Below are 27,863 nucleotides of genomic sequence, written 5' to 3' on the forward strand. Positions count from 1 at the left end.
CATTATCAGTTTTGATAATGTCCTTTACTTTATCTCTATGTATTTTATGATGTTGAACCGTTGAATTATAAAATATTAACTATTTAAATCCTAGTTTGATAGTCACTTCACTTTTGCTAATTGTCTATTGGTGAGAATAGACAAGCTCAATAATCCTTGTACGACTCTAAATATTTGTTCTTAATTTTAAATAATCCAAGTATCTATTTAAAATTTCAATTATAACAAAAAAAGTAGTCGGAGTTGATGTTAATAGTTATTATCATTATTATTGTTATAGTTTTGTAATTAACAAAAAATTTTAAGTTTAATATAACCAACAACTAAACGTCAGTTTCAAGTTGACGATGTAACTTCAATGAGACGATGTGTCGTGCTAGAGTCTCCAAGCCTAAGTGGGTGGTCCTCAGGATAGAGCCTGCGGGTCTTTCCTTACTTCGTTTCTCTTCATTTGATCTTTCTATCTCACTTTCGTAACTCCAGACCTACAATTGGTATCCTTACTTAGACTACTATCTTGCTCACACCCATGAAGTCTCGTCTTCGTTCGCTACGTGTGTGGCCAACACTAAGTTTTCTCTTTCTTCCTCAAGCTCGTTTCCTTTGCCTTCCCGTTATATCAGTCTCTCTCAATCCCGCTTTTTCTTTCTTTCCTATTTTTCTCCGATTCTTTTCCTATTCATATAAAAATTTTCTCTCTTACGTTAGCTTCTTCTTATATTCATAGATCGACATAAATACAAATTGAAATTTTTCTATTTTTCAACAAACTGGTTTGGACTTTTGATGCTCTTAAAGAGCACGTAATAAACCCTTAAATGTCAAAAACAAAAGAAACTAAATATATTTGCTATTCATTTATAATCTCCTTTCTAATTTCGCCAATCTTTGATCTATATTTTAGTTAGAAAAGAAATTTTTAGGCTAAAGTAATTGTTGAAGTTTTGAGTAAAAATTATTGTGAATACATCTATTCTATTAATAAAACCTAACAAAAATAATAGTATCATCATAAAATGTTGATTACTTAATTATTATTACAAACTCATTCTTCAATGTGAAATCGATGTATTAATACATTGATTATCAATACATGACAATATTACAGATTACCTACACGTGAAAATAAGAAAAACACAAAATGTCGTATAAATGAGGACAGAGATATAGTGGTCCGACGTGTGTGGCCGCGTGAACCACGTTGCATCTTTATAGTTGGTCCATAATAACAGCTGATGTTCAATAGAACTCTATGGCCTTATCTTTGTTTCCTCTTACTTTTATCCAATTTCTTATCCATCTTAGTATTTGCATTAGAAACAAATTTGTTGCATAAAAATTATTAATTAAATAATTAAATTTATAAATAATAAATAAATTTTTGATTTGTTCTTGATTTTTTTAAATATATTTATATACATTCATACTCAATCATACCCTTAAAAATTCACATTCATATATCATATATTATAAATTAAAATATAATTCATGTTATTAATAAACTCTATTATACTTTTTTTTTTAAGTGCAGAATAAAATTTTTGTATCGTTTTTAAAAAATATTCTTTGCATGTAAAGTATTTTTTTACTGAAGTCGAATGTAAAAATTAATTTTACTCATACTACATTTAATATTTTACGGAAATTTGAGCTATTTTTCTTGTTATGGCGTACCAAATGGTAAGTATTTAGGGTCTTTGGTCATTCACACACGGAATACTGTTTCTGGATCCTGTCTAACTTCGTTATAGGTCAGTCTATAAAAATATATTTTTACTAATGTATCATTAAAATATATATAATTTATCGAAATAATACTTAAATTTTTTTTTTTTGTAATAAATTTCAAATAAAATGAAAATTCGTTAAAAAAAACTAGAAAAGATAGCGTCGTAATTATTTTCGTTGTATGCTTTTAGGACTGACTAACTACTAGCATCAGTATATTTTTAAACATCTAGAATCATGCTAAAACGTTTTTCTATCAAATATAATGAAGTAGAATTTTTTTTTAAATTTATGTTTAAATAAAATAATAAATAGTTACCTTTTAATACAAACAAAACAGTTAAGGGTAAAATAAAATTCGTTCTGCTCAAGAAATAAATACTACTCCCACTGGCGTCAACATTTTCAGATTTTTCATTATTTTTTGAATCAAGAATAGTCTTTTTAATTTCATGATATTCATGATGAACTCGTCCAAAACAAAGAAAGTTCATGTTACGATGAATACTTTGACAATCATAATCCTCTGAGCCATCACATATACATGTATTTAATTTTGCCGCCTTCTCTTGACGTTGTAAAATACCGATGGAGTTACGGCAACTGAAACAGTATTAAATTTGTCTCGAATAAACTTTAAATATACCAATTTATATTTATACCAAGAAATTGAAAAAATTATTACGAATCTTTAAATGAATAAAATTTACCGATGAGTGCATTTTTTTCCGTGAAACATGGCCTTGCACAATTCATTATAATAATAAAGAGCTGTAGAACAAAGTGGATCAGCATTGCAAATGCTTGTTGCTATTCGACATGAAAGCCTCGTTTTATTCATCACTATGCTGACAGGGGATCGACAAATTTCAACTCTTTGCTTAGTTCTTATACACATAATGTCATCTTTGGCACATTCACACTAAAATAAAAATTAATTCAATAGTAGATAATAAAATGTTTAAAGTTAAAGAAAATCATGACTAATAAGTAATTTTATTATTATTATTTATTTATTATGTAACCATACGAATAAGAAAGAAATTTAGTGAAATTTACTGTCATAAGTTCTTTTCCTTCGTCTGTGCTTGTAAGAGCGATAAGCGCATATTGACATGTTTCAGGACAACGAGCACTGTCTCCTTGAAATACGCCAGCACAACTCGTTAAATACTGCTCAAGAGCTCCACCGCATCCTTTTCTATATGCACATTTAAGTCTTGCTTCTTCACAACGTATAGATGTAGTTGTCACATTTGTAGCGTTGATTGTCACTATTGACGCCAGGAAAACGAGTGTGTGTATCCATTTCGTCCGGGGATACATTCTTTTGCTTTAATAAGAAAAAAAAAAATTATTTCTCAATTTTATTTAGTTTTAAACAAAAAGAATAAAAATTTTTATCCTAATTTTCAAGGAAGTATCATTTATTCGATGACTTTGTTACAAAAATAAATGGCGTTGTTCAATCTATTCTACCAATTCTTTAATGTATCAAAAATTATGGCCTTGCATTATGGTATTACGTGTGTTATGCATGTATAATTGTCTTACATTGATATTTGTCACATTGATTCTAAATCAAAGAGTATAGTATAAAATGTCAACAAGCAATAGAACGTAGTCAACATCCGGACTCTCCACAGGTTTCTTAATGAACTCTTTTCTCAGATATAGTTTGAACGATGAATGGATTAAATGTCTTTAGATATGTTCTTTGATACAGTAGAAAATTGAATACGCTGTGGCCGATCATGCTACTCATTCAATTAAGCGTATTAAATTAGCTAGAAGCATACGTTCCGAATGTATTTTTGACCAGAAATCTCATTGGATTTAACAAATCATGTCACATGAATTCTTTCGAAAACGAGAAAATTATTCAAAGTAATATAAAAAAGGTTCAAATAAAAATGAAAGTACAAAAAAAAAACAAAAATAGAAGATATAATAGGATGAATACAAGGTCCTAAACCATCTGTCCGTCGTTGCCACATCTGAAGAGGTGGCTGAGTTTTGACCTCGAAAAGTTTTTCAACGTTGCTCCAAGAAGAACTCATGTGTTTACTATTATTGTACCAGTTAGGATATTTATTTTACAATGCATGAAATGAAATCAAAATTTTTTTTTTAGAAGTTTCGTTCTTCACGTATATTATTTTATATTTTTTTCACGTCTAAAAATAATTTTTTAATGATTAACCAGTTTAATTATTTTTCTTATTGTATTCGTTATCAAGCACAAATTGTAGTTTGTTTATTTGAACTTCTTTACTTATTTTGTGTACATTTTCCTTTTCTTCATTTAGTTTGTTATGTTAAAAAATTTTAAGAAATAATTATTAAAAATTTAATTTGAATTCAATTGAATTAAAATTGAATATGTTTTAACTTTTAAAAAATATCATATAGATACATATAAGTGATTCATTGTTATAACAAATAATAAATAGCGAGCAGAAAAAGATATACAGGAATGAAAATAAGTAAATTAGTACTAAAGATCAGAGAATTTAGTTTCATTGTCTTTTTACAAAGGATTATAGATTTTTGCGAAAAAAATGAATTATTTCGCTTTTATACACTCCTTTATATCATGAAACTTTTTTATTTTACTTTACTCAATCCTAATAAACATAAATATTTTAAGCTTCAAAAATAATATATTTATACTGTTATATATAATCCTAATAATTAATTAATGACAAAGGAAGTATATACTGTACGGAGTATTTAATAGTGAACTTTCTGATAAATAAGTAGTTCTCGAATGAAAAAGAAAAAATAATAAGAGCAGGTGGCATGCTAAGGTACGTTGTTGTTTCTTTTTCATCTCCTCCGACATCATTATGTATAGTATTTTGATCGAAAATTTATTTCTCAACTATTGACGTCTTTTTCATTTATGAGTTTATGTTCAAAGCAATATGTATCTTAACATAGTATATATCTTCTAAAATTTTTAATGGATTTTGGTTGTGAACAAGTTTTATTAGAAAAACAGATAATTTAGGGACATGCATAAATAACCAAACAGAAGCGTGATTCATTGAAGCAACAGTGTATTAACCAGTCACGACTAAACTCTCATTACGTTTTTCTTTTTTTCATATATTAGTAGCTTAAATTGGTTCTAAAATAAATTTACTGTGTATTTCCTTTTGATTTTGAGAGTTTTATCAATTGAGGTTCAGAGAAATTCATACATGATAAAACTAATTTAAAAACATGTTTAATTTATATTAAATACGCTTCATAATGATCATGGAGTCTACTTCAATTTTTTTTCTATTTTTCTGAATCGAGCATTTGAAAGAAAAAAATTCATTATTTACATGTTTATGTATTGTATAGAATATTTGTTCGTTATTCGAAAGAATGATTATTTCCACCTGCTATAGTTAAATTTTAAAAATAAAGTTAATACATATATATTAAAAAAGAGCACAAATAACTTTCCTTCAAATGGATATTCGTAAAAAATATCTGATTTTTGGTATATAACTTACGTATATATAAACATCTATATATCTTTTAGAAAATAACAATAATGAACATGTACCATAATAATTTTATCCATGAACTAAAGAGCTTTCTGCTGAATATTCCCTTATGAAAATCAGTAAAAATTCACTGATTGTCAGGGTCAATCCAATTACTGAGTGAATCAGTTGACTGATCAATTACAGCTAATTTGAAAATTTCAACATTTATCTTATAAAAATTAGTTTAAAACTATATTTATATATGTATGAAAATTAATTGTTTATAAGTTCTTACTTTTTCAAAATTACTTTCGTATTCAAAATCACATGGTTTACACAATCAAATAGTGTCTTTTTTCACTCTGTATTTAATGCACTCTTAAAGATATAATTACAAATATTAGTCAAAGACTAAATTCTTTTAATTAAAAAAATGTTAAAACTTAATTGTTTTCCTTTTAATCATAACTGTTTATAAAATTATTGAAAATAATTATTACGAAATACGCCTGACTCCACAGTTTCTAAGGAACTAGATTGAGTTGTGACGGCTGCAAAGTCGAAGGCTCGTACTCTCAGATCTCCCCACCATTTCAACTGCAGGGGTCCAGGGTAAGCGAACCTGCAGCCTGGCTGATTGAGATACCAACGAAGGCCCAACACTACCCTCTCTCTTCTTCAAAACCCCGTTGAGCTCTTGCTTTACTATACCTCATACATTCCCTCAAGCCCCTTTTTTGTCCACACTTTCCTTGTGCCGCCAGATGAATTCCCTTTCTCAAACACATCTCCGTGGTTCTCAAATCTCAGCTCTTTTTTCTCAACTAAATAATGTACTGGATCTTAATATTTTTATACCATCAACTAATGTTTTAAACAGATGATCATTTTCCTCTAACAAATCTTTTTCGAAATAGCATCAATGATATCGATTTTTAATACTCATGAAAAATTTATTTAAAAATAAAATCGAAATCGAGAATCATCCCAATAATAGGTAATTCATAAGTAACACTGATGAAAATGTTTTTTACCAGATTTGGAAAAAAAATTAGATGAAACAACAGAGTATGAAAATGGCTCCAGCAGTTTGTAGGTGAAAATATAAAAATGAAAAAGCTCAAAAATTTTCTTCACATTATCAATTATTTGAATAAATCAAATAAGACAAGCGAGGAATGATGATAATGAAAAGCTAATAAACTCACACCTCCAGTCAATAACATTTTATGCCAGAATTTCATCTTCAATCAATCAGTTACCATTTTATAAAATTCATCCATTCTTAACATTTTTGTGTATACCACAATAATACTATTTAACTATGATAGGCATTTGTACTCATACTTGAAAGTATTTTTATAATTATACAAATTGTAGTTGTAGTCATCGTATTGTTTTTAGAAGATAAATAATGTACATGAATATTACGAAGGAGATTATTTAAATAGTTAATGAATATGTATTTTATCATTCTTTCATAAATATCTAGATAATTAATGAAGATTAAATCAACTTTAACATCGATAAAAGATACTGAAACACTGTATGTAACTTAATATTTATGACTCAATTGATTCTTACTTATTTTTTCGTTCCGTACTTAAACACGATTTGCTTTTATACTATATTAGAGAGGATTGTTGGATGGTGGTCTGTATGATAAAGTAAGACTGAACAAACTGAATCTTCAGAGCAGAAAGAGAGAGAGAGAGAGAGAAAGAAATATTTATGTATATACATAAAAACTATAAATATAGAAATTTACTTTCTATTCAATATTTAGTGTACTGACATTGTATAAGTAATTTTAATGGATATAGTGAATAAAAAAGTAAATTTCTGAATTTATATATTTTTCTCTAAAAATTTTTACCAACCAGAATAGTACTTTTTCCTAAATTTTTAGCTATTTTTACTAAAGAAAACTAGTAATATTTAATTACCGACGCGGTGGACTTATGGGTAAGCGTCAGCTTGACGCACGATGGATCACGGGTTCGAGTCCCGGCCGTAACAAAATCATTTTACATGATTTTTCTCGGATTACCGTGAACGGGAGGCTTCTCCGGAGAGGCCGGTTATATATCGACACAGGTTTTCTGCAGTCCTCGTGCAAATGCGATACAATTGTTAGAGCGTAAGTCGGCTGCAGACGCAACAACTTGGCATACTCTGCATGCACGTATAGTGTGTCGGGCAAGTAGAATTAGCTGAATAGTATAATATGGTATGTCTTGAGTTGTAAGGAAATTGCAAAAGCTTTGACGAGCATGTAATGAAAATACTACTACTACTGGTAATATTTAACTTTTTTAACTAGTAAATTTTACTCTAAAATGACTAGTAGAAATTCCTAGAAAATTTTTTCCGTCTAAATATTTTAACATAAAACACATGATATAATTTCATCAAGTCTAATTATCATTAGAAAATTATAGAATTGTTATAGTAAGCATTTCAACACTTGAAACCGTTTGAAATTTCACTATGACAATTTTATAGATTGTTTATGACATTAAAATTCAAAAAAAATTACTATATGTGTTTCATTTGAAAATACTGAAATAGAAAAATCATCAATGATCAAAGAATCATTGCCCGGGAAAAAATAAAATAGATCTACATTGATCTATTTCGATCTATTTTTTGAAACAATTAGATCTACTTTGTTTTGTGTAGATCTGTTTTGATCACTTAAAATCTTCTATGATCTCTGTAGATGTATTAAATTTTTTTATCATTGAGATCAATGGAGATCTCCATAGATATACAGTAATTTGTGTAGATATTTAGTGATCTCACTAGATATAGATAGACTTAAATAAAATTTTCTTTCGTTTTTTAGATATGAATAGATCAAATTAGATCTAAACAATGGCGAAAATGTAGATCTATTTTATTTTTCCGGGTGACGATTATGGCGTTCGTCCTTAACTTTAGTTGATACAAAATCTGTGACTATGTTAGAGTTATATAATAGTACATTGTCTATCAAGGGATCTAAGAGCCCTTTTCTTGTCTTGTCTCTTTCATTCATTGTGAAAAAAATCGACGACACCTAGTTAAATAAATGCCAGGCTCAGGATTAAAATTTCCCGACCACATATGCCTACTATTCGGATAACTATAAATGAACACGTGAGCGCAGTCTTGTTGATACTCGGGAAAATTCTATACAGCAATAAAATTGGCCTCAACTCCCATAACTGACAAAAAAAAATCGTTCTTTTTCTATTTAAGAGTATGCACTCCTTGGATACATTTGAGGTCCGTGCATATTCGACTTTACTATTTTCTTAAACTTCTTTGAGGAACGATCAAGTTGGTCAGTCTGTGTGAAAAATGTAGAAGTGTTTTGAGTTGTGGTGTTTTTTCACTAAATTTGTGATAATAGTGCAAGTGACATTGTTTCTGATGGCGAATAATTTTCTTGCATATATAAGATATGTGAAAAAAATTTTTTACAGCAGAAGTAAACCAGTTTTACCGAGTACTCACCGCGAGTCCGAGTACTTTACTTACTAGGGATTATATTATTGCCTGTGTTATATAAAATATTTTTATGAACTTTGATGAATTTTTTTTTTTACAAATATAATATACTTGTAGTCTGTATATCAAAATGAAAGCTATAAAAAATAGTTAACTATTATTCGAAGGCAGAATAATATCAAAAAGTACTTTCATTAAAAAAATATTTGAGATAAAAAGAAAATATTTATAACAAATATTCGTCCTGAATAAAACATGTATACGATTATTGAGATTATTGACTGGAAATATTATCCATAGACTGACAAAATATCGTACTATAGTTTTATCAGGAATTGATTAGATAGCCATATGTGAGTCGAAAAATTCCGTTTTATATCGAAAATTGATGATTTGTCCTATTTTACTCCGAAATTAGTAGAATTTCTTCCTTGATTGTGCGTCAATTTCTGTGTTTCTCCCTTAAGCTTCCGTTTATCTGATTTTATCTTCATCTTCATCTGTTTTTCTCCGCATGTTTTTATTTGGTCTCATTATCTCCATTTTATTTTATGTATCCCAGTGAAAATTGTTCTGTAAATTTTATGTCACCGTGACAGAACTGAAAGTCACATGTTACATAAAAAGTGAGTCACATATAACTCACAAGTAATTTACAATTTTCCACTCATAAACATAACAATGTGACGTAACTTTGTTATATCCTTGTTATATTTCAGGAAAAAATAACTTTGATGTTACAAATAGATAAAATATTGTACAATTTCCAATAAACACTGTTATATCGTTGTAATATAGATGTAATGTTACAAATATGACATACTCACTATATTGTATCAAAAAGAAAATTTTTAATGGTTGATGTTGCTAATATAACTAAATTCTACTTGTATCACTTAATTTCTGTTCTTTTTAAGTTTAATTTAAATTTTTACTGTAAACAAATTTTTCGCCTAGAGATTTCGAAAGGAGATTCAAACCTACGCCTTAACCCGTGCGGCCATCCTAATACTTGGTATCTAAACAAGAATATTGGTCTGCATATGTAAATATTTTTATTGAATTTAATAATATAGATAACAAGATGAATAATTATGTTATTAATGGGTATATTGTAGTGCACTAGGGACCCGTGCCCTATTTTATATGATCAACGATTTATCATAATTAATTTTTTCATTTTTTACCGAATAACGGATATTGAAAATTAAAACGTGAACGTTATATATAATAAAATCTATGTATACATTTAACATGGTATACTTGTAACAAAGTTATGTACCATGAATGTTACATTTATGTAACATAAGTTATGTCTTGCAAATAAGCATATCCATAAACATATGAGCAACATTGCTAAGCTATGTAACAAAATATAATATCCATGTAAAATAATTTACGTATTCTGGTGCCTATATAACATACATGTATCGTAAGTTAAATTGCACTGATGTTACTTCATTTTATTGATGCTACATATGTTACACTGAGGTAACGGCTGCGACATAACAAACAACATACGAATCACTGTTGTGACGTTTTGTTTATAGTAACATTTTCTGGTCACAAGGACATAATATAGTCGTAACAATTGTGACGTTATATTACAGTCCCAATGCCGTGTTATGCCGTGATATATAATCGAATGTTTAACTCGATACGTAAATGAAACCACTGTATTCTCAAAGATTAAGTGGCGTAGTGGTAACGTGTTAGACTTAAGATTCGAGGGTCGTAAGTTCAAATCCGGATAAAATGAAAATACGCTTCGTCGTTACTTTTCTCAATATTCTTCTCATGAACCCATGGGTGTGGGGGACTTTCTGATGAGTTTGAGTAGAAGAAACAGCATTATTAAAAAATAATCATGAATTAGAATAATATAAACCTTGGAAAAAGCCATACAATGAAATAAATATGCGAATAACGATAATAATTTTTATAATAGTATCGTTACTAGTATTGACTACTGCTACTTTTCATTATATTTTACTTTTTAAAATATTTCAAAAATTTTTTATCGGATTCATATACATTACAATTTATTAAATTTTACATTTACATGTTATGTTAATTTTATATAACAGCAAGGTTCGGTGTCCATTGGGGTGATTATTCTAATAGCGATACATTTATCACGGAAAAACAGTGAAAATATATGTTTAATTCTCGAGTAAGAATAATTAAGCCTAAAGAAAGCCTATCCCTATTGTTCCTATTGTCTTATGTCCCACGATAGGATTTTATATTATTTAAAGGAAGAACATAAAAACAATTTGTATAAGAAATCAATAGATTCAAAGGAAAATACAACTAAGCAAATATTTTCTTATTTCAATATGCCATAATAGGTTTTGATATTGTTTGATAGGCGTGATTTGTCAAGTTTTTATAGAAGATAAATAAACTGAAAAGAAAAATACGATTTGAAAAATATTGCCTTGTATTAATATTCCTTGATAGAATTCGATATTTTTTCAATAGAACTAATTTCTATATTTTTCTTAAGAAAGAAGACGATTTATTAAAATAATACTACATAAAAAATATTTCATTACTATTGGATATTTTAATGCGATGTAATATTCTTTAATTGGCCTGATTTATTTAAGTCTCTGTAGGATATGGAAGATTGAAAAACAAAACCCGGTTTAGTATTTTAGTAGCGATATTTCTCAATACGATTTGATAGTTTTTACAAGTTCATTTTCTCCAAGTTTTTAGAGGGAAGTAAATAGATTGAAAAGAGAAATGTGATTTAGAGAATATTCTTTCATCACGATGTTCCACATTAGAATTTTGCTATCAAATTATCGCAATACTGAAAACAAGAAAAAGAGTTTAGACTGCTGAATGTTAGAGAATGTTGGAGAAAAGCTATTAAAGGATGCCCATTTTTTGACTGTAATTCGATAATGATGACAATAAATTATTTCAACTGTAAATTTTTAGCATGTAAGCTAATTCAATGATGAGGTTTTAAATTAGACGCATTATCGATTTGTAAAATCATTTTAACTCAAATCAAGTGCATTGTGGGCCTGAAAAATAAATTGCGTTCGAACCAGGCCTCTTTTTATTTTATTTGGGTGCGGCCAAAAACTAATTATTTTTACTTAGGCTGTCTTTTACCTTTCAATAGTCGATACAAACAAAGAAAATTTCATTTTTCGTATTTTATTATATCACATAGTGTACTGATAAGTATTCTCTGAAAATAAATTAGTAAAAAATACTACGAAACTGTATATAATCGCTAACTTGCAGTTATAAAATTTTTTCAGAAATTTAGAAAATTTCGTTGTGCAAAAATTAAGTGAAATGAAAGGTTATTTATAAAGCAATAATACTTTTTTTCTATCACGTTAGTGATTAAATTTTTCGTTTGCTACGAAGTTGCCTCACTAACAAATTGTAAAGTTGGTAACAAGTTTTTCTTACTTCAGTGCGAAGATACAAATATGTAATTATAGTATATTGTTAACCAAGAGAGGATATCGTACTTTGCTCCCATGGCCAACATACCTTTTTTTATCATATCATCGTCTAAACTCAAAGTTTGTTGTCTGTTTTGAGGTTGGAAAACGGAGAGGCAACTTTTGGCGAGAGTATGATAAAAAAATGGTCTGAGCACACTTTGTTTGTACTAACACGACGAACTTCCCATTAGTAATTGTTTATAACCAATTTAAATAGTTATAATCAATGTTTGTTAAAAGCATCCGAATCCATGTGATATATACATTCATTAATCAATAAATAAAATTTTTGATCGTTTATATCAAATTCATATTGTTATAAAAAATGTGTAATCGTTGAGTCATATATGGATGTGAACAATAATATATATTCAGTATCGACTCAATTTTCAGATGAAATTGTTATTGTTCGACTTAAAAGTATTTTAAATAGCTAACCCTAGCGGAATCAGTTACTTCCAGTATATTTTAAATAAACTCCGTGTATACACCGTATTACGGTGAATCAAATATAAGTTTAGAGTATACTCCGTGTGCACGAGAATTATTTATCTAAAATATATATTTTAATTATGCTATATATTTTTCGTTTATACACTGTAATATCGTTACATATATTTCGAGTACAAATTGTATTCATTTTATTTTTATACCGAAAAAACACAATATAAACTTGGGTTATATATAATGAAAAAATAATATATATTACAAGTATATATGTTACAAGTATACTTGTAATATATGTATATCGTACCAGAAATATATATTTAAACCAATTTTTAATTAGTTCTAAATAAGATATTGCTCAACTAACTTGCATTTCCTCGTATTTCTATTGCATGCACATCCCATGCTTCATTAGGTGGACCTCGATTTTTTACTAATTCATGCAATTCCACAATATTTTCTTTACTATATGGTTCAGGCATAAATGGAGTCACAAGAGAATCCAGTTCATGATTATATTTAATCCAAGATGATGAAACAATGTCTACTTGTGAGGGAGCATGTGAGAAAACTATAAGTTTATATAAATTTTCCATCTGAAAGACAATTTTTATTTTAATTTCATATACGTGTGTACACTTATATAATATTAGTCTTGCAAATCTTTCAAATTGAATTTTAATTACCTTGATTATTATTATAAATAAATATTAATGTCCCCAGTAAAAAAAAAGTAACAATGAAGGTTATAGTGCCATAAATGTTGACGCGTTGCTAATAAATTGAATTACTTCTTATTGTTTTAGAATATTTATGAAAATTTGCAATAGTACTCCCAATAATATTTTAGTTTCAAGTTCTTTAAAATTCTATGAATAAATTATCCAATTGATTAAAGAGGACAATAACTGTTAAGAATCACATAGCGTCACTTGCTTGAAGCTGAAATGGCGGCAAACGGAAGTCACATCAGAAACTACGTGAAATGAAAAAGCTCACAACACTACTTGAGTCAACTAAAATGATGTTATTTGAGAGTAAAAAAAAAGTATTGTTTGAAGTTAATAAAAAAATTTAACCATTGATTTGCATTCAGATAATTTATGAGTAGTGAAAAATTGAATTACTTTAAAATTTAACAAATTGATTATTATATAAAAGCCTTGTAGTTTTTTAACAATACATGAAGCATTGAATATATTACATGTGAAGTAAAGGCATAGTGTAAATTTTTTCTTGATGTCTATCCGAGAGATCAAAAATTGCCATTTTGTAACGAATTGCATTTAAATCGAAATTAATTTCCTGTCTCCTTCTTTTCGATACTCTCCACATTTTTAAATCCTTCGAATTGCAAGGATACATAAAAATTGGTCTTTCTTTTTCTAAAATTATGCCATGAATAGTAATTTCATCAGCATTAGCACTTTTATAAATATTTCTGATTTCCACTATCGTATCATTAAATAATAAAATTAAATTATTTGGTGGTTGAGTTGTTAAAACGGCTTCGTTAAATTTTAGAGATTTTATGCGTATATCTCCCATATTATTAGACAATAATTTTCGGAGTATTTGAATGCGAGGTGGTGCTGTGACTTTTCCAATATTGTTAAAAAAAACTTCATGTAATCGTCGATATACTTGTGCTAGTGGTTTGTTTCCACAGCGAACCATTTTTTTCAATTTTCCCAATGCATCTTCGAAAGGAAATGCTGCTATTTTAGATAGAGGACATCCCATACATGTAACATCGTCTGCTAGATGCACTCAATTATGTATAGTACCAGTGAGAAATTCTTTTCCATACAAACGTGGTGCCAATCTAACAAAATGTCTTAAATAATATTTGGCATGATTGCAATAAATAAGTGCTAAATCTCTTAAATTCAATATTCGACAAGCTGTATGAAGTAACATGAAATGTTCATAAGCACATGTAGATAAAACTCGTTTAAAAATAGCAGGTCCTGCATATAATAGCAAAAATTGAAATTCAGTTGCTTTAAATTTCTGCATATCAACTAAAGATCTTGTAGTAAGTTGAAACTCTGTTGGTATTTGAGACTGCAGTAACATCATGAAATGTGATAACTGACGTTGAGAATTTTGACTTAATTTATAAATGGTGTTTCCAGATAACCAGTACTCCAGAAGCATCTTCATAACTCCTAAATTCACTAAATGCATTGAATTGAGTACAAAGTCATTTATCATATCGATTGGGGGATTGACAGTAACTAAAGGACTAACACCATTATGATGAGCCGTATTCCGTTAATCTCGAAATGATCTGTCTGTCCTTTTTTACACACCATATATCTTGGATCATGCATCTTAGTAACATAAATAGTTCTGTTCATATATCTTTCTCCTTTTACAGTACACCTTTTGCAGGAAAAATAACCTTCATGTCCTTTTATTTGCTTTATCAAAGATCTCGCTGGTCGATCACATATGAAGCTTTTAGTTTTGAGATTATAAAATTGCTGGTTTATTGTAATTCCATTGAGATGTAATTCATTCAATTCGTCTATGAATCGTTCAAAATATCTTATTAAATTATCTCAATATTTAATATTATAACTGGCTGCATTTGTTTGAAGAAGAGTTTTCGCAGTTTTAGGTAGCTCAGGAAATTTTGTTTTTAAAATACATAGTAGAGAACTTAAACGAGTCAAAGGAATTGCTGGAGGTTCAAGAGCCCATTTAATAATATCATCAGTAATACTATCAGCTCCAATATTATTATCAAAGTTTATATGTTCTTCTTCGATAGTATTTTCACTGATGTCTAACTGCTCCAAAATCGACAAATTGATGTCATCAGATAGTTCAGTGGTTATAAGTATATTTTCATTAAGACTATTATTATATTCAAGCATTTCAAAATTAATTAATTCGTTTTCATCTTCAGACCCCGACAACATTGATGACGATTGAATCGGTAACACATTAGATTATTCATTGTTACTAATATTGTTAATTGCACTACCACTGGTGTCAATTTGAAGATTTATTCGGTGTCGTCGAACTTTTAAACACTTCAATTCACGAGAACGAAATTCTTGAATATTAATATTCTCACTCATATTCTATTTTTATTAAAAATAATATAACCTCGTTTGCATAGTACTTGGATTGGAGATGTCAACAGCTAATGCGCACGCATGTTGACAACGCCAGTAGCGCCATCTCACATGTATTCCTTGTATGTCAGATGATTTGTAAAGGCGCAACATTTAAAATATATTTTAAATCAGTACATTTTATATTTAAAATGTACTGATTTCAACATTTCAACAATTAACTATTATGAATTAATTTTCTTTTTTGATGCAATTAAATAATACAATCATATAATGTTCACAATTGAACTAAGAGATATTTATTACAATTGTTAATTGTTAAGTAATGGAAGTTAGATGAGGGCCTAACCAGGAACCGATGAATCTTATACCCTGACTCGGTAAATCTAAAATTACCTCATCAGGTAATGATAGAGTAAATTTAGGTTTATAATTCAATAAAAAAAACCATGTGGTCCTGTTCATGACCTCAGAAGGCCAAACCTATTAAGGCTGACCTCAGAAAAACCTCATCAGGACCTTATGAAACATCAGGCCAGCGTCTACTCGGGTACTTCACATGCCAGTATTAAATACAAGTAAATTTCAGCTACTATAACGCTTTAAATTTTATGAATTATTCATCATTATTGACTTCTTCTTGCTGTACAATGTATTGAAATTATTGATGCATTTATTACATCTTTATTTTACTTATTGATTCCGTAAATTTTTCGGAGTAGCTCAGTAACTACTACAGGAATGTTCAGCATGCGATCCCCTTACCAGCCAAAAAAAATTGACTAGTAAATTATACAGCGTTTTTACAGTGCATTTTTAGATTCGCTCATCCTATTGAAACAAAAGACGCATCACAGTTACTTCACTGCACATGTTAAACGGTTACAGATTAGTGTGATTTTGTGTTCCAAAAGAAAATGCTTATTGATAGGTAAGTATTGCTGTTGTCCTATCAATTATAATTCATGACTTACTATTGAGTAAAGAGATACAATTACAAAGACCGTTCATGTGGACATAATTAAATATGTATAATATTTTTTTTTTATAAAATCACGGAGATTACAATTTAATAATGATAATAACACAAAAAATTTTTTAAATTACCGTAACAAATATAAAAACAAAAAATAGTTGAAAAATACAAAATTAAATCGACCAATCAGAAAACCGCTACCATTTTATTCGTGCGCTGATTGACGCGATGGACTCATGGTAAGCGTCAGCTTGACGCATGATGGGTCGCGGGTTCTAGTCCCAGCCGAGACAAAAGTCATTTATATGATTTTTTCGGGCCACCGTGAGCTGGAGGAAAGTCTCTTCGGAGAGCCGGGTGAGTGGGAGTTTATCGACGACACAGGTTTTCTGCATAAGATCCCGATCGTAGGGATAAGGGGGCAGTACTGTAAAACGTGCCGTATTTATTCCAACGAATTAATTAGTTAAGAAAGTTAATTATCAATGAACCTAATTTATTCATTTATTTATTTGTTTATATAACCAAAAAAAGTATCACTAAACTTGAATAAAATTGTTTGTCGGTAACGTAGTTATCACAGCTAACGTTACTCAATTTTCAGGTGCTGTGGAACACTAAATTTTCTGGTGCTGCCAAAGTAATTTTCAAAAAACTGAATGATACATTTTCTTATGTAACTTATAATTTTTGTATGTCGATCATTACTTTTTACTTTTCAGTAAGTTTGAACTCATATTCTTGAGTAGCACGGTAATTTTTGTATGGATTTTTAAATAAAATTAACCGAATTTTTTCTCCGTGTATTTGTAGTGATATATTTCGAAAAACATTCTTTTTTGTAGTATACTAAGTTCAACTTATGACTCATGGACAACAGATATTGTTTCACATTTTCCAGAAGAGAACTATTCTACATGGTTCAGACGATACCGACCAAAACCTGGTGCTTCATTAAAATTTGCTGGGACTTCATATGATAAATTTATAAGCCGAAGAAAATTCTCGATAAAAACTGGAGTATTACCAAAAAAAAGTTCTAGAAAAGGTATGAATTAACTAAATGATACTTTTAATTGTTCAAAATATTACTTAGTTTTCTTGCTTAATAAATGAGCTAAAGAAGTGAAAACTAATTTCAGCAATGTATCCAATGTAATTTGGTTAAAATATAATAATAATCTTTGAGATAAAGTTCTAAAAAAATGAAATGAGTCGCGAAATTCAAGATTGAAAAATCTTTTAGAAACTATTGATGATAGTTATAACAATTATCGCTGTCTTCAATAAGTGGATGGTTACACCTTACTGGAGTTTGATTTTAATGCTAAATTTGATCGTTTTAAGGATAATTTTCTACAAAATTAGCTCAATGTTTCTACAAGATTAATCAAGGTTGCTCGAAGATCAACGAAAATAGTATCCAAGAACTTTTTTGTCAAAATTCATAGTTGATAAATAATGGTAAATATAATCAGAATAAATTTATTAAAGTATTGCATACTTTTCTTTATAATATTAAAGAATTCTCAGCGATATTGAGTTTTTTGTGATTACAGGTAATGTTAATACCCGGGCTGTTATGATTCTACCATTATTATTACATGTTACGCATACAGGAGGTTCTAATAGTAACAAACTATCTCAAAGCTAGAAGCAAAAACATTATTCTGCATTCACATTGAGGTGAAAATTTCATCAAAGACTAATTTTGTTGAAAAAAAATAAATGTTAATTAACATAGGAGGAAGGAAGTATATATGTATTGGACTGCTTATTTCTATACTACTATATAAATTTCTGGTGTTCGTCTGTCTGTCTGTCCGCGCTAATCTCCGAAACAGCTCATCCCATTCTGAACACATGTTTTGACCAAATTTTGAATACATGTAGAGGGCGTTGTGCAATATATTTTAGTTCTTTCAACGCGTAATTTTTTCTTTTACTGAAATAAAGTTCCAAACTTATAAGTATGCTTTACAATATTTATATAACCATGTATTAATTTTTTTACAGCTTATTATTTATTTTATTTTAAAAAAATGTTCTTTTAATTTGGGAAAATTAAGGACTTGGTTAGGTTTTGTTATGAATAAAACACTTTTATGAATTATTGAATATTCTTTTATTGAAACTAAAACCAATTTTTATGAATAAATTTTAACTAACCTGTTAACACTTTTCCACTTTACAAAAGTTGAGTCTGAACAGAAACTGATTTAATATTATTAATTGTTATCATTTTTTGTACCAAAAAAGAGTTAGAAGTTGTGTTGTAGGAGTTGGACTATTTCGTATGAACTAATTACCATTTCACTGTAAATGAAAAATAATACCAAAATCAGTTAATTATTCAAGAAATGAATAATAGATGCTATGAATGTTAAATATTAGTTGCTATTGACATCCATGAAAAAATACCTACATCGTCACAAAATTACGCACGTTTACATGTCACTGTATAATCCCTGGTAAAACAAACCGATAAAAACTTATGTTTACCGATAGATTCTGATACACAATTTATACGGATGAATAAGAACGTAGCGGATCTATAAGAAGACCAAAAATGGTCTTATAACCATTCAATAAGAATTAATCAGACTTTATGAGAGTAAAAAAACGTTTGGTAAATTTTATAAATATATGTAAAAATGAATAAGAACAATATGATGAGTTTCGATAAGAAATTATAGATGAATAATATTTTTTAATTTCTGAGTAAATTCATAAGAATGTACACTGAGAAAAAATTTTCGTTAAATGAAAGAATTTTTTATTCAATCAATGAAAGAAACTTCGAATGTTCTCAAGATAATATTTTATTCAGACTAATAGTAGTGTTATCAAAAACACATTTTGTCTATTGTTTCAATGTTGCGTCAAGTTTGAAAACAAATTTTCAAGGTTACGACAAGAATGAAAACAAATGACATTTCATTCATTTGAGTAAATGAAATGATTTTAATCAAATATTCATAATTTCGAAGAAATATTTTATTGCGGCTATTTGAAATTTCGATGTTAATGATCGAATGCAATATTTTTTGTATGAAGTAAATTTTTTTCTCAGTGTATCAGAAAAATATTACAAGATGCAATAAGAATCTATTGGTAAAAGTGATAATTTTTCCTTCTATCCAGTGTTATAAGATTTTGCAAGAACGAATACTATAAGACTTTATAAAAAGCAATAAGCAAATAATATTTCTCAATTTTTGAATTAATGTATAAAAAACTATTAGACCGTTCTCAATAAGATCCTGTAAGAATTTATGAGTGAATGACGCCGTTTGATTTCCCATCCGAATGTATAGGATTCTGTGAGATTAAATATTATCAAATTGAATAAGAACTTATTGGTAAATAATTTCCATCAACATATCAACTATTTTTGTAAGAAATTACAGGACCATTTCTCATAAAAACGTTTATGAAGTCATCAAGCATGAAAATGTGACTTAGAAAATATTTTCTTATCACGATATTTTCTATTAGGATTTTGCTATAGGAAAAAGCCTATAGGGTTAAACCTTTTCCAATAACAATGTTTAAGCAAAGAAAGTAATTTTTTAGTATTATTTCTTTATTGAATTCATTTAAATCCTGTAGAAACTGTTTTCTTATTAACCTAGAAAGTCAGACTTCATCCTATCGGACGAAGTCATGATGAAAGCATAATCCATTAAATATTATTTTTATAAAATAAAAAAATAAATGAATTTTATTCCTATTCAAGCTTGAATCTGGTATTCTATAGCATTTTCGTATTTCTGATTCCATTGCCAGTTCCCATTTCAAATTTTTATAATTCTATTCAAATTCGTTAATAGAAAAAATCAGAATCCTATAGGTTTATAATATTGATTCTCAATTCCGATTAAGATCCATATTTTCCTATTGAACTTCTTATGAAACAAGTATTCCTCTGGCTGCTCTCTAAAAAAAATAAGTAGCTATCTACTAATTCTTAGTAAAAATTTACTACTTTCTAAAAGTTTATCAGTGAATAGTAACTGATCATCAGTGACTATTAGCTGATGGCATCAGTCTCAAGTATCGCACTGGAAATCAGTTAAAATTCACTGAAAAAACAGTCAAATTTCATTTCACTGTAGGAGTCAGTTAAAAAATTTGAGTTCACTGAAAAATCAGTGAATAATAAATAATTTTATTCATTTATAATTCGAAGATTGATGAAATTTCTTTATATACAAAATATCCTATTCTTTATTGTAATAAGAATTTTACATTCATCATGCATATTGTACTTATTTTTAAACATTGTTGTTATCTTCTAATTTCATATTTATAATGTTAATATGTAAAGATGATACGGTACTATACGCTTTAACACTCATTTTAAAAATATAATAATTAAAAAAGTTATAAAAGTTTTGTAAGTTTTTGGGGTACTTCACGTTAAACGTGTAAAAAGATTTATATAGCAGATCAAATGCTGTAATTAAATCAGCATTGTCTGGTATATTTATAAAAAGACCATCAGCTACGACAAAAATCGAATTCTCTTCTTGACCAGCTACCATTATTAAATAAGGCTGAATATTTCCACTAGCATTTTTTCTGATAGTGTCTTCAAAGTTAAGTACATTTGTGCCCTCCGAGACGTATCTCAAAAGATATGAATTTGGAAATACTGAATGTACCGTGGCTTCATCTACTTCTGTTTCTTCATTATCATATGCCTGTTTAATGCAAACAATCATTAGATACACTAATCACAAAATCTTGATCCGAATATGTAAAGAATTAAATTAAATCATGAATAATCTTACTCGTTTCTTTCCTTTATTTTTCTGAATTGCATTGCTTGTTGGCAACATTTCTGCTAACAAAAGTAAAGCGTGTAGGTTTTCCGTAATAGAATGTCAGAAGCTATTAGATTCTAAAGCGTTAATTACCTATTTATTAAAGAACATAAATATTTATTTGAGAGTCAATCATACATTTCATTGTACTGAAATTGAAAAAAAAACAAGAAGTGTTTGCGCCAATCTTCAAAAGACATATTTAAAATGAAAGTGTACCTAAACTTGATATTTAAAAAAAATGTAAGTAAGAAAATGAAAATTTATTTTATGATATAGAAATATAATTTCGTATAAATTATGTATTGTTCATATGAAAGACAAAATTATTAGGATTTTTACTGAACGACAGTAAAAACATGAACAAGAACTAGAAAATTGACTTACCATTTATCCTTTGTAATCTTGCAATCGTGGATACAGTTTAAAAATTTCCGTAATACTAGGATTATTGTGTTCAATCTATTGTCTTCTGTGTCTGTATGTCTCATTAAAATTTTTAATAATTATGTTCTTGTTATTTTGAGTCGGATTTTTAAATTTTAGCATAGATATCTCTATATTTAATGTGATAAATGTAAATGCTTCTAAGTCTCTAAATTGTAAAATGGATGTTTCAGAATTCTATACCTTTTCTTCAATTTCATTATCAGAAAATTCTATTTCATTATTCTTAGAAGCTGCTCGTTCAGGAATTAATAACTATTTTACTATCTATAAAGTATTTTTTTTTCAAACACTTACGTATCCTTTCAAGGAATAGTCATCTCTTAATAAAGGGAACTCTTCCACTATAGCTTTAGCTAATGATACTTTGGCTTCAATTGGTGGATAACTACAGAAAATTAATCCAAATTAAAAATGAGTTCCATAACACTTTATCAGTAAAAAATTTTAAATGTTCACCAAGTATCATGGAATTTGGTCAATTCATTGACTACAATTCTGATGAGTGTTCTTCTATCACTTTCTGTGAATGAACTTATAGCTACCTTCATTAAATATTCGCCTTGAGAATGATTTTTAAGAATATCTTCTATTGTTCTGTGACTCTACAATACAGGGTAGTTTTATAGTTTATAATTATAGAAAAACTAAAATAAAAAATAGAATAACTATGACCGAAAAAGATGAAGCAGATTTTGACGTTGAAGCTACACTGCAATGATTCAGAATAACTTTTTGTGGTTCAGTCTCGTGACTACATATATTTTTATCAAAAAGACAAATAACTTCTTCATTCAATTTTGCTATAACTCCATTATCTTCAACAACATAGGTTCCCACCAAGTTCACTGTTTTTTTCATGGAATTAATGATTTTCATTAGAACTTTTCTTGGACCCATTTTTATTTCTAATAATCTTAAATCATCTTCTGACAATTTTAGGAAAGCTGCGCCATTTATTTCTTGACCTAGATAACATAAAATAATTATCATTTTACATTGGAAAAGATAAAATAGTAATAGAGTGATAAATCATTAATAATAAATGAAAATGATAGCAACATATGAGATCTATGCATACAACTAATAACTGAATCTCATAATAAAATTATTAAGAGATGACATTCTTACCCAAAATTATAATTGTAATTGTATATAATAACAGATGCAGTCATAATAACATATATCAAAGATTGATCTACAGGTTCTTTGACCCAGGTTTACTCCAACAACTAAGAGGCTTGAAATGTGCTAAACTCGAAAGTGGAATGAAGCGATAAAGTCCTGTACTATCATTTTTTTTATATGATAAGAGTTTAAATCTACATCAAATAAGATTGTTGTACAGAGTAAAATTAAGGAATAAGCAGTATTATTAACTAATGTAATTACTTTAACATATCCAAATAGGGGCAGGTTATCATCTCGAAGTCGTGATACTTCTAAACATACGTACATATTTGGTCGAAATTCAACATTATTTACTTTCATAGATGGACTACAATACACCCTATCGCCATTACTATAATTAAGATCATGTAAAAATCGTCTACTCAAAGTACTCGAAACATAAGTCATCCTAGCACACGAAGTAGTAACCGAATGAATACCAACATCCTTCCCACCCCACTTTGCACTTTGACCGCACTGAGCAATTCTTACTAAAGTTTTTGGTGAATTTTTAAAGTTTTTAACTACTTGTGCACGAGTCTTCATTACACTATGTTTAGCTTCATACCGCATGCACCAATAAAGCACCATTGGACCAGCCCACATGATACAATCAGGATAATGAAATGTATGATGAAACTTATTGATAGCATTGATATCTGGGAAAAGTCTTCTGAAATTTTGAAAAAATCCGATAATTAGTTGATATAGGTATGCAATCAGAGAATACGTCATTTTTGGTGCAAATACGAGTTCCATTATTCAAAGTAGATTTTATAACAGAGTCATGTGCTCATCACCATCAGGTGATGATACTTTACCATTACCATTCTAGGCTTATATGTACCTGTTTTCTTATCAAATCCATTATCCATACGATAGCCAAGTGGAACCTCATCAGGGATACTTCCATGGACTAAAAAAAGAAAAGCGCGGATCAAGCACCACATCTGCATCGCTTTTTGGCTCAATGCGTGATCTCTTTTACGAAGCATAGTTTCAGTAAAATTTGCAGAAGGTTTATCGACTTTTTTTATGAAACCATATACAAACGATGACACCCTAGCATTAAAATACGTCACATCGAACTTTCGTTGATTTATTTTATATTCGTGTAAGATTAATTCCACGATCATTGGACAGATTCCACATAGAAAGTCATGCATGGGGTTAAATATCTTGTTCGTTGAGATGTGAAAAAATCTGGAATCATTTAGGCAGGAATATCCTCGAACGCCTGTTGATGCGATTGATCCAGGGGCATAGTTTGTATTCTCTAATAAGGCTAAATGTTTATTAAAAAGATTTTCATTTCGTTCCTAACTTAATTCTATAGATCCAGCATGTAAATCATTTCGATTGTACATGCACATTCTGCAGAATTGATTAGCTGATGGACCAAGTAAGTTATAAACGTCGTGGATAGCAAGTCCATCACCACAAAAAGCAACTATTGAACCACGAAGTACATAGTTCCTATGTCCAAGATCTACTATAACCCCTTCAGCACTTTCTATCTTAGCTAAGTCTTCTAAGAATGGCTGAAGTACTTTATGGAAACCATATTTTTGTATATCAACATAAGAGCATAAACATAAACCATGACTAGAATTTAGCTCTGAATTCATATGAGATGGTAAGTTTTGAATGGTGTAATAGAACGCTCCTAACTTGTGGATACCAGTTTTAGATCCAAGTGAATTAACTACTTCAAATTCATCATAATACAATTGGATTCTAATAGCATGTGGATACTGAGAAAAAAGTGGATGACTGTTGAAATATTACTTTACCATTACCAATCTAGGCTTATATGTACCTGTTTTCTTATCAAATCCATTATCCATACGATAGCCAAGTGGAACCTCAACTGGCTCTTTGTATTCGTAATGTGTTTGCAATGCCTCAATCTGACCTTCCAAAGTTCTAAGTCCTTCAAAAGGACCAGGAAATTCAAATTTATTTAATAATTGTTTTACATCATCATTTTCTAACAATCTTTTGTTGCTAAAATAATTGTGAACTTTTGTTTTTAAAAAGCTTTGTGTAGTCAATAAAAGTTGTTCACATTCATCCAAAATTTCTATAATTGTAGTTGTAGTCATACATTCTTTACATTGAAATCGGGCTATCATTTTAATCACATAAGATCGTAAATCAATTTCAAGATCTTCATTGCCAGGAGTAGGATTAATAACTTGTTCATCTTCACTTATATCTATATCACTTGTATCGTCTGCAATGTTAACTTGATTATGAGGAGCATCTTCATGATCACCTATTTCAACATCCAAGTCTTCATTACGCTCAGCTTCACCATGATTTGAATGATTACGTCTAATGTGATTCCGAAGTGCATAAAAACGACGATATTGACGTCGACAGCCATCTTTCCCGCATTGATAACCCTGAGTTCCTACATCTCGAGTAATTGTCATTCCATGAATTCTGATGAAATGATCAGCTGAACCATTTAGTGAGCCTGGAACTCTGTTTTGACAAATGAAGCAGTTGCGTTGTTCCATGATAAATAGTTGGAAATCGTTGAATCTAAAAAAAAAATTAAAATATTTGTTGAATAAAGTCAACATGCAGAAGAACAAAACCTCGAAAATTCAATCATTTTCAAGAACAAGCTGTAGATTCATTCAATGTGCCATACAAAAAATTCCATTCTTTATAATATATAAAAAATTCATAGGTTATACATTTAAAATGCTCATGATTCATCATGAATTAAAACATAAGCAGAAAAAAATATTAACATCAGAAAAATAAAAATTTTCTTTAGTGATGATCAAGTTATAGTCAGTTAGATCAATTTCAAAATGAAAATAGATAACCTTTCCCAAAATCAGCTAGCATTTTAGTATCAACATTTCCAACAGAGTTAAGAAACATATGATTAATCACAAATAATGGCGCTTGCATGAATAGAATTACATGATCAGCCAAGTAGATGCTGCAGTGAATAAGATGACATTTTACGAAATCTTTACCGGATATAATAATTTGCATGTGAAGAAATCAACAAGAACCAATGAAGTTCGGGCATTCAGCCATGACAACCACTTATTCGTATCGCTTAACATCTCAAATTTACCCAAAAACTTATTGAAACATAATTATTTATGAAAATTATCACTCAATGTATAAATTACACCTAGGCTATTAATGTAAAAAATATTATTTTTATCTACTTACTTTTCAAAATCTCCAATACTTGGTCGTCTAGACTTTTTGCTTTCAAATCGTTCAAAAGCTGTTCAACATTTAATGCACTGAAATCACTGGTATTTTCGTTATTCATTATGTATTTGTTTGAAACTATAAAATGAAACAAATAAAAAAAAATTCATATTGGTTGAGGTTGTAATTGTAAATGCCAATGTTTACACATGTTAACGTTGAAAAATTACAACAATTTTACAATTTAATAAAAAAAAAATAGCTTCAATGGTTGTCTATAACTACTGTATTTATTATTACTTTTTTAAATATGAATAAATAAAAATTTACCAGATTCTGTATAACACGTTCAGTCACAAAAACCGTATGATAACGATACGTTGCAAACAAGTACACAGAAATAAAATTAGTACGCACAATGGCACACCAGGTGGTGCCAAAGTAATCAACTGAGATACCAGTGAAATATTTTAAAATTCACTGAAATGTTGGTGAATTCTCCAGTGACTGAAACTTCCAGTGAACTTTTCACTGGTATACTTTTAGAGAGTATTTGTAGCATTGGAAATAGTATGCTATAGGAAATAGTAAAATTTCACTGGTTGGAGATAGATCGTATGGGACACAGTCCCAGAGTTTCTTATAAATAGTTGATTTGTAGATAAAAATTATTTACCAATAAGTTCTTATTCAATCTGATAACATTCTTTCTTATAGAATCGTATACAATCGAACGGTAAATGAAACGGCATTCTTTACCTAAACATTCTTATAGGATCTTATTTAAAATGCTCAGATGGTTTCTTATAGAAATAGTTGATATGTTGATGGAAATTATTTACCAATAAGTCCTCATTCAATCTGATAACATTTTATCTTATAGAATCCTATACATTCGGATGGGAAATTAAACGGCGTCACTCACTCATAAGTTCTTATTTAATCTAATGATATTCGTTCTAAAAAATTGTACAGAATCAGATAGAGAATCAAATGGCATCATTAACTAATAAATTCTTATAGCATCTTATAAAACAGTCCCAGAGTTTCTTATAGAAATAGTTGATTTGTAGATAAAAATCATTTACTAATAAGAATTCTTTGATTTCCTACAGAAATTTTTCTAATGTTCTCTTTTTAAATAAAATAAAATCCTATCATGGGACATTGAGATAATGATATAATTTCTTAGTTGCATTTTAACTGTCATATCTTTACAAATGACAATTATTTTATTTCTGCTTAGGAATACTTGCTAGGAAGCAAATTTAATTAATGTTTAAATTATTCCAAATTTTTAACTCCAATATATTAGGCGAAAGTCATGTTTCCATGTTTTAGAATAGTACAGTCAGGAGCGTACTGGACTATGGACCCGAGGATGTTAGGATCTAATCTCACCATCAGGAAGATTTTTTCGGACAAAGTTTCTAATAAATTTTATTTCAGGTGTATATTTGAACAACGAATCCGTATAAATAAGAAACGTCCAGAGCGAATTAAAATTTCCCTCGTTTAAACTGATTTTC

The 27,863-nt window shown here is 28.8% G+C and overlaps 1 protein-coding gene across 5 annotated transcripts; it reads right to left on the reverse strand.

Moving 5' to 3' along the window:
• Positions 1-230: 230 nt before the first annotated feature.
• Positions 231-5,801, reverse strand: LOC118064698 (growth arrest-specific protein 1-like). 5 transcript variants are annotated; one of them, XM_035079481.1, is made up of 5 exons: positions 5,509-5,801; positions 2,788-3,061; positions 2,439-2,650; positions 2,048-2,331; positions 231-675 (listed from the first exon to the last, which is right to left on the reverse strand). In XM_035079481.1, exons 2-5 carry the CDS (start codon positions 3,052-3,054, stop codon positions 620-622), a joined length of 819 nt encoding a protein of 272 aa, XP_034935372.1. In that variant the 5' UTR covers positions 3,055-3,061; positions 5,509-5,801; the 3' UTR covers positions 231-619. The 5 variants fall into 5 exon arrangements, with proteins under 5 accessions (XP_034935372.1, XP_034935373.1, XP_034935374.1 ...); XM_035079482.1 differs by lacking the exon at positions 231-675 and adding an exon at positions 1,122-1,300 and having other exon boundaries at positions 5,509-5,800; XM_035079483.1 differs by lacking the exon at positions 231-675 and adding an exon at positions 1,533-1,757 and having other exon boundaries at positions 5,509-5,798.
• Between the last annotated feature and the right edge of the window lie 22,062 nt (positions 5,802-27,863).

Source organism: Chelonus insularis, unplaced genomic scaffold (assembly GCF_013357705.1).
Source record: "Chelonus insularis isolate UGA/USDA-ARS -01 unplaced genomic scaffold, ASM1335770v1 contig_24_pilon, whole genome shotgun sequence".
In the NCBI taxonomy this organism is placed as follows: Eukaryota; Metazoa; Arthropoda; class Insecta; order Hymenoptera; family Braconidae; genus Chelonus; species Chelonus insularis.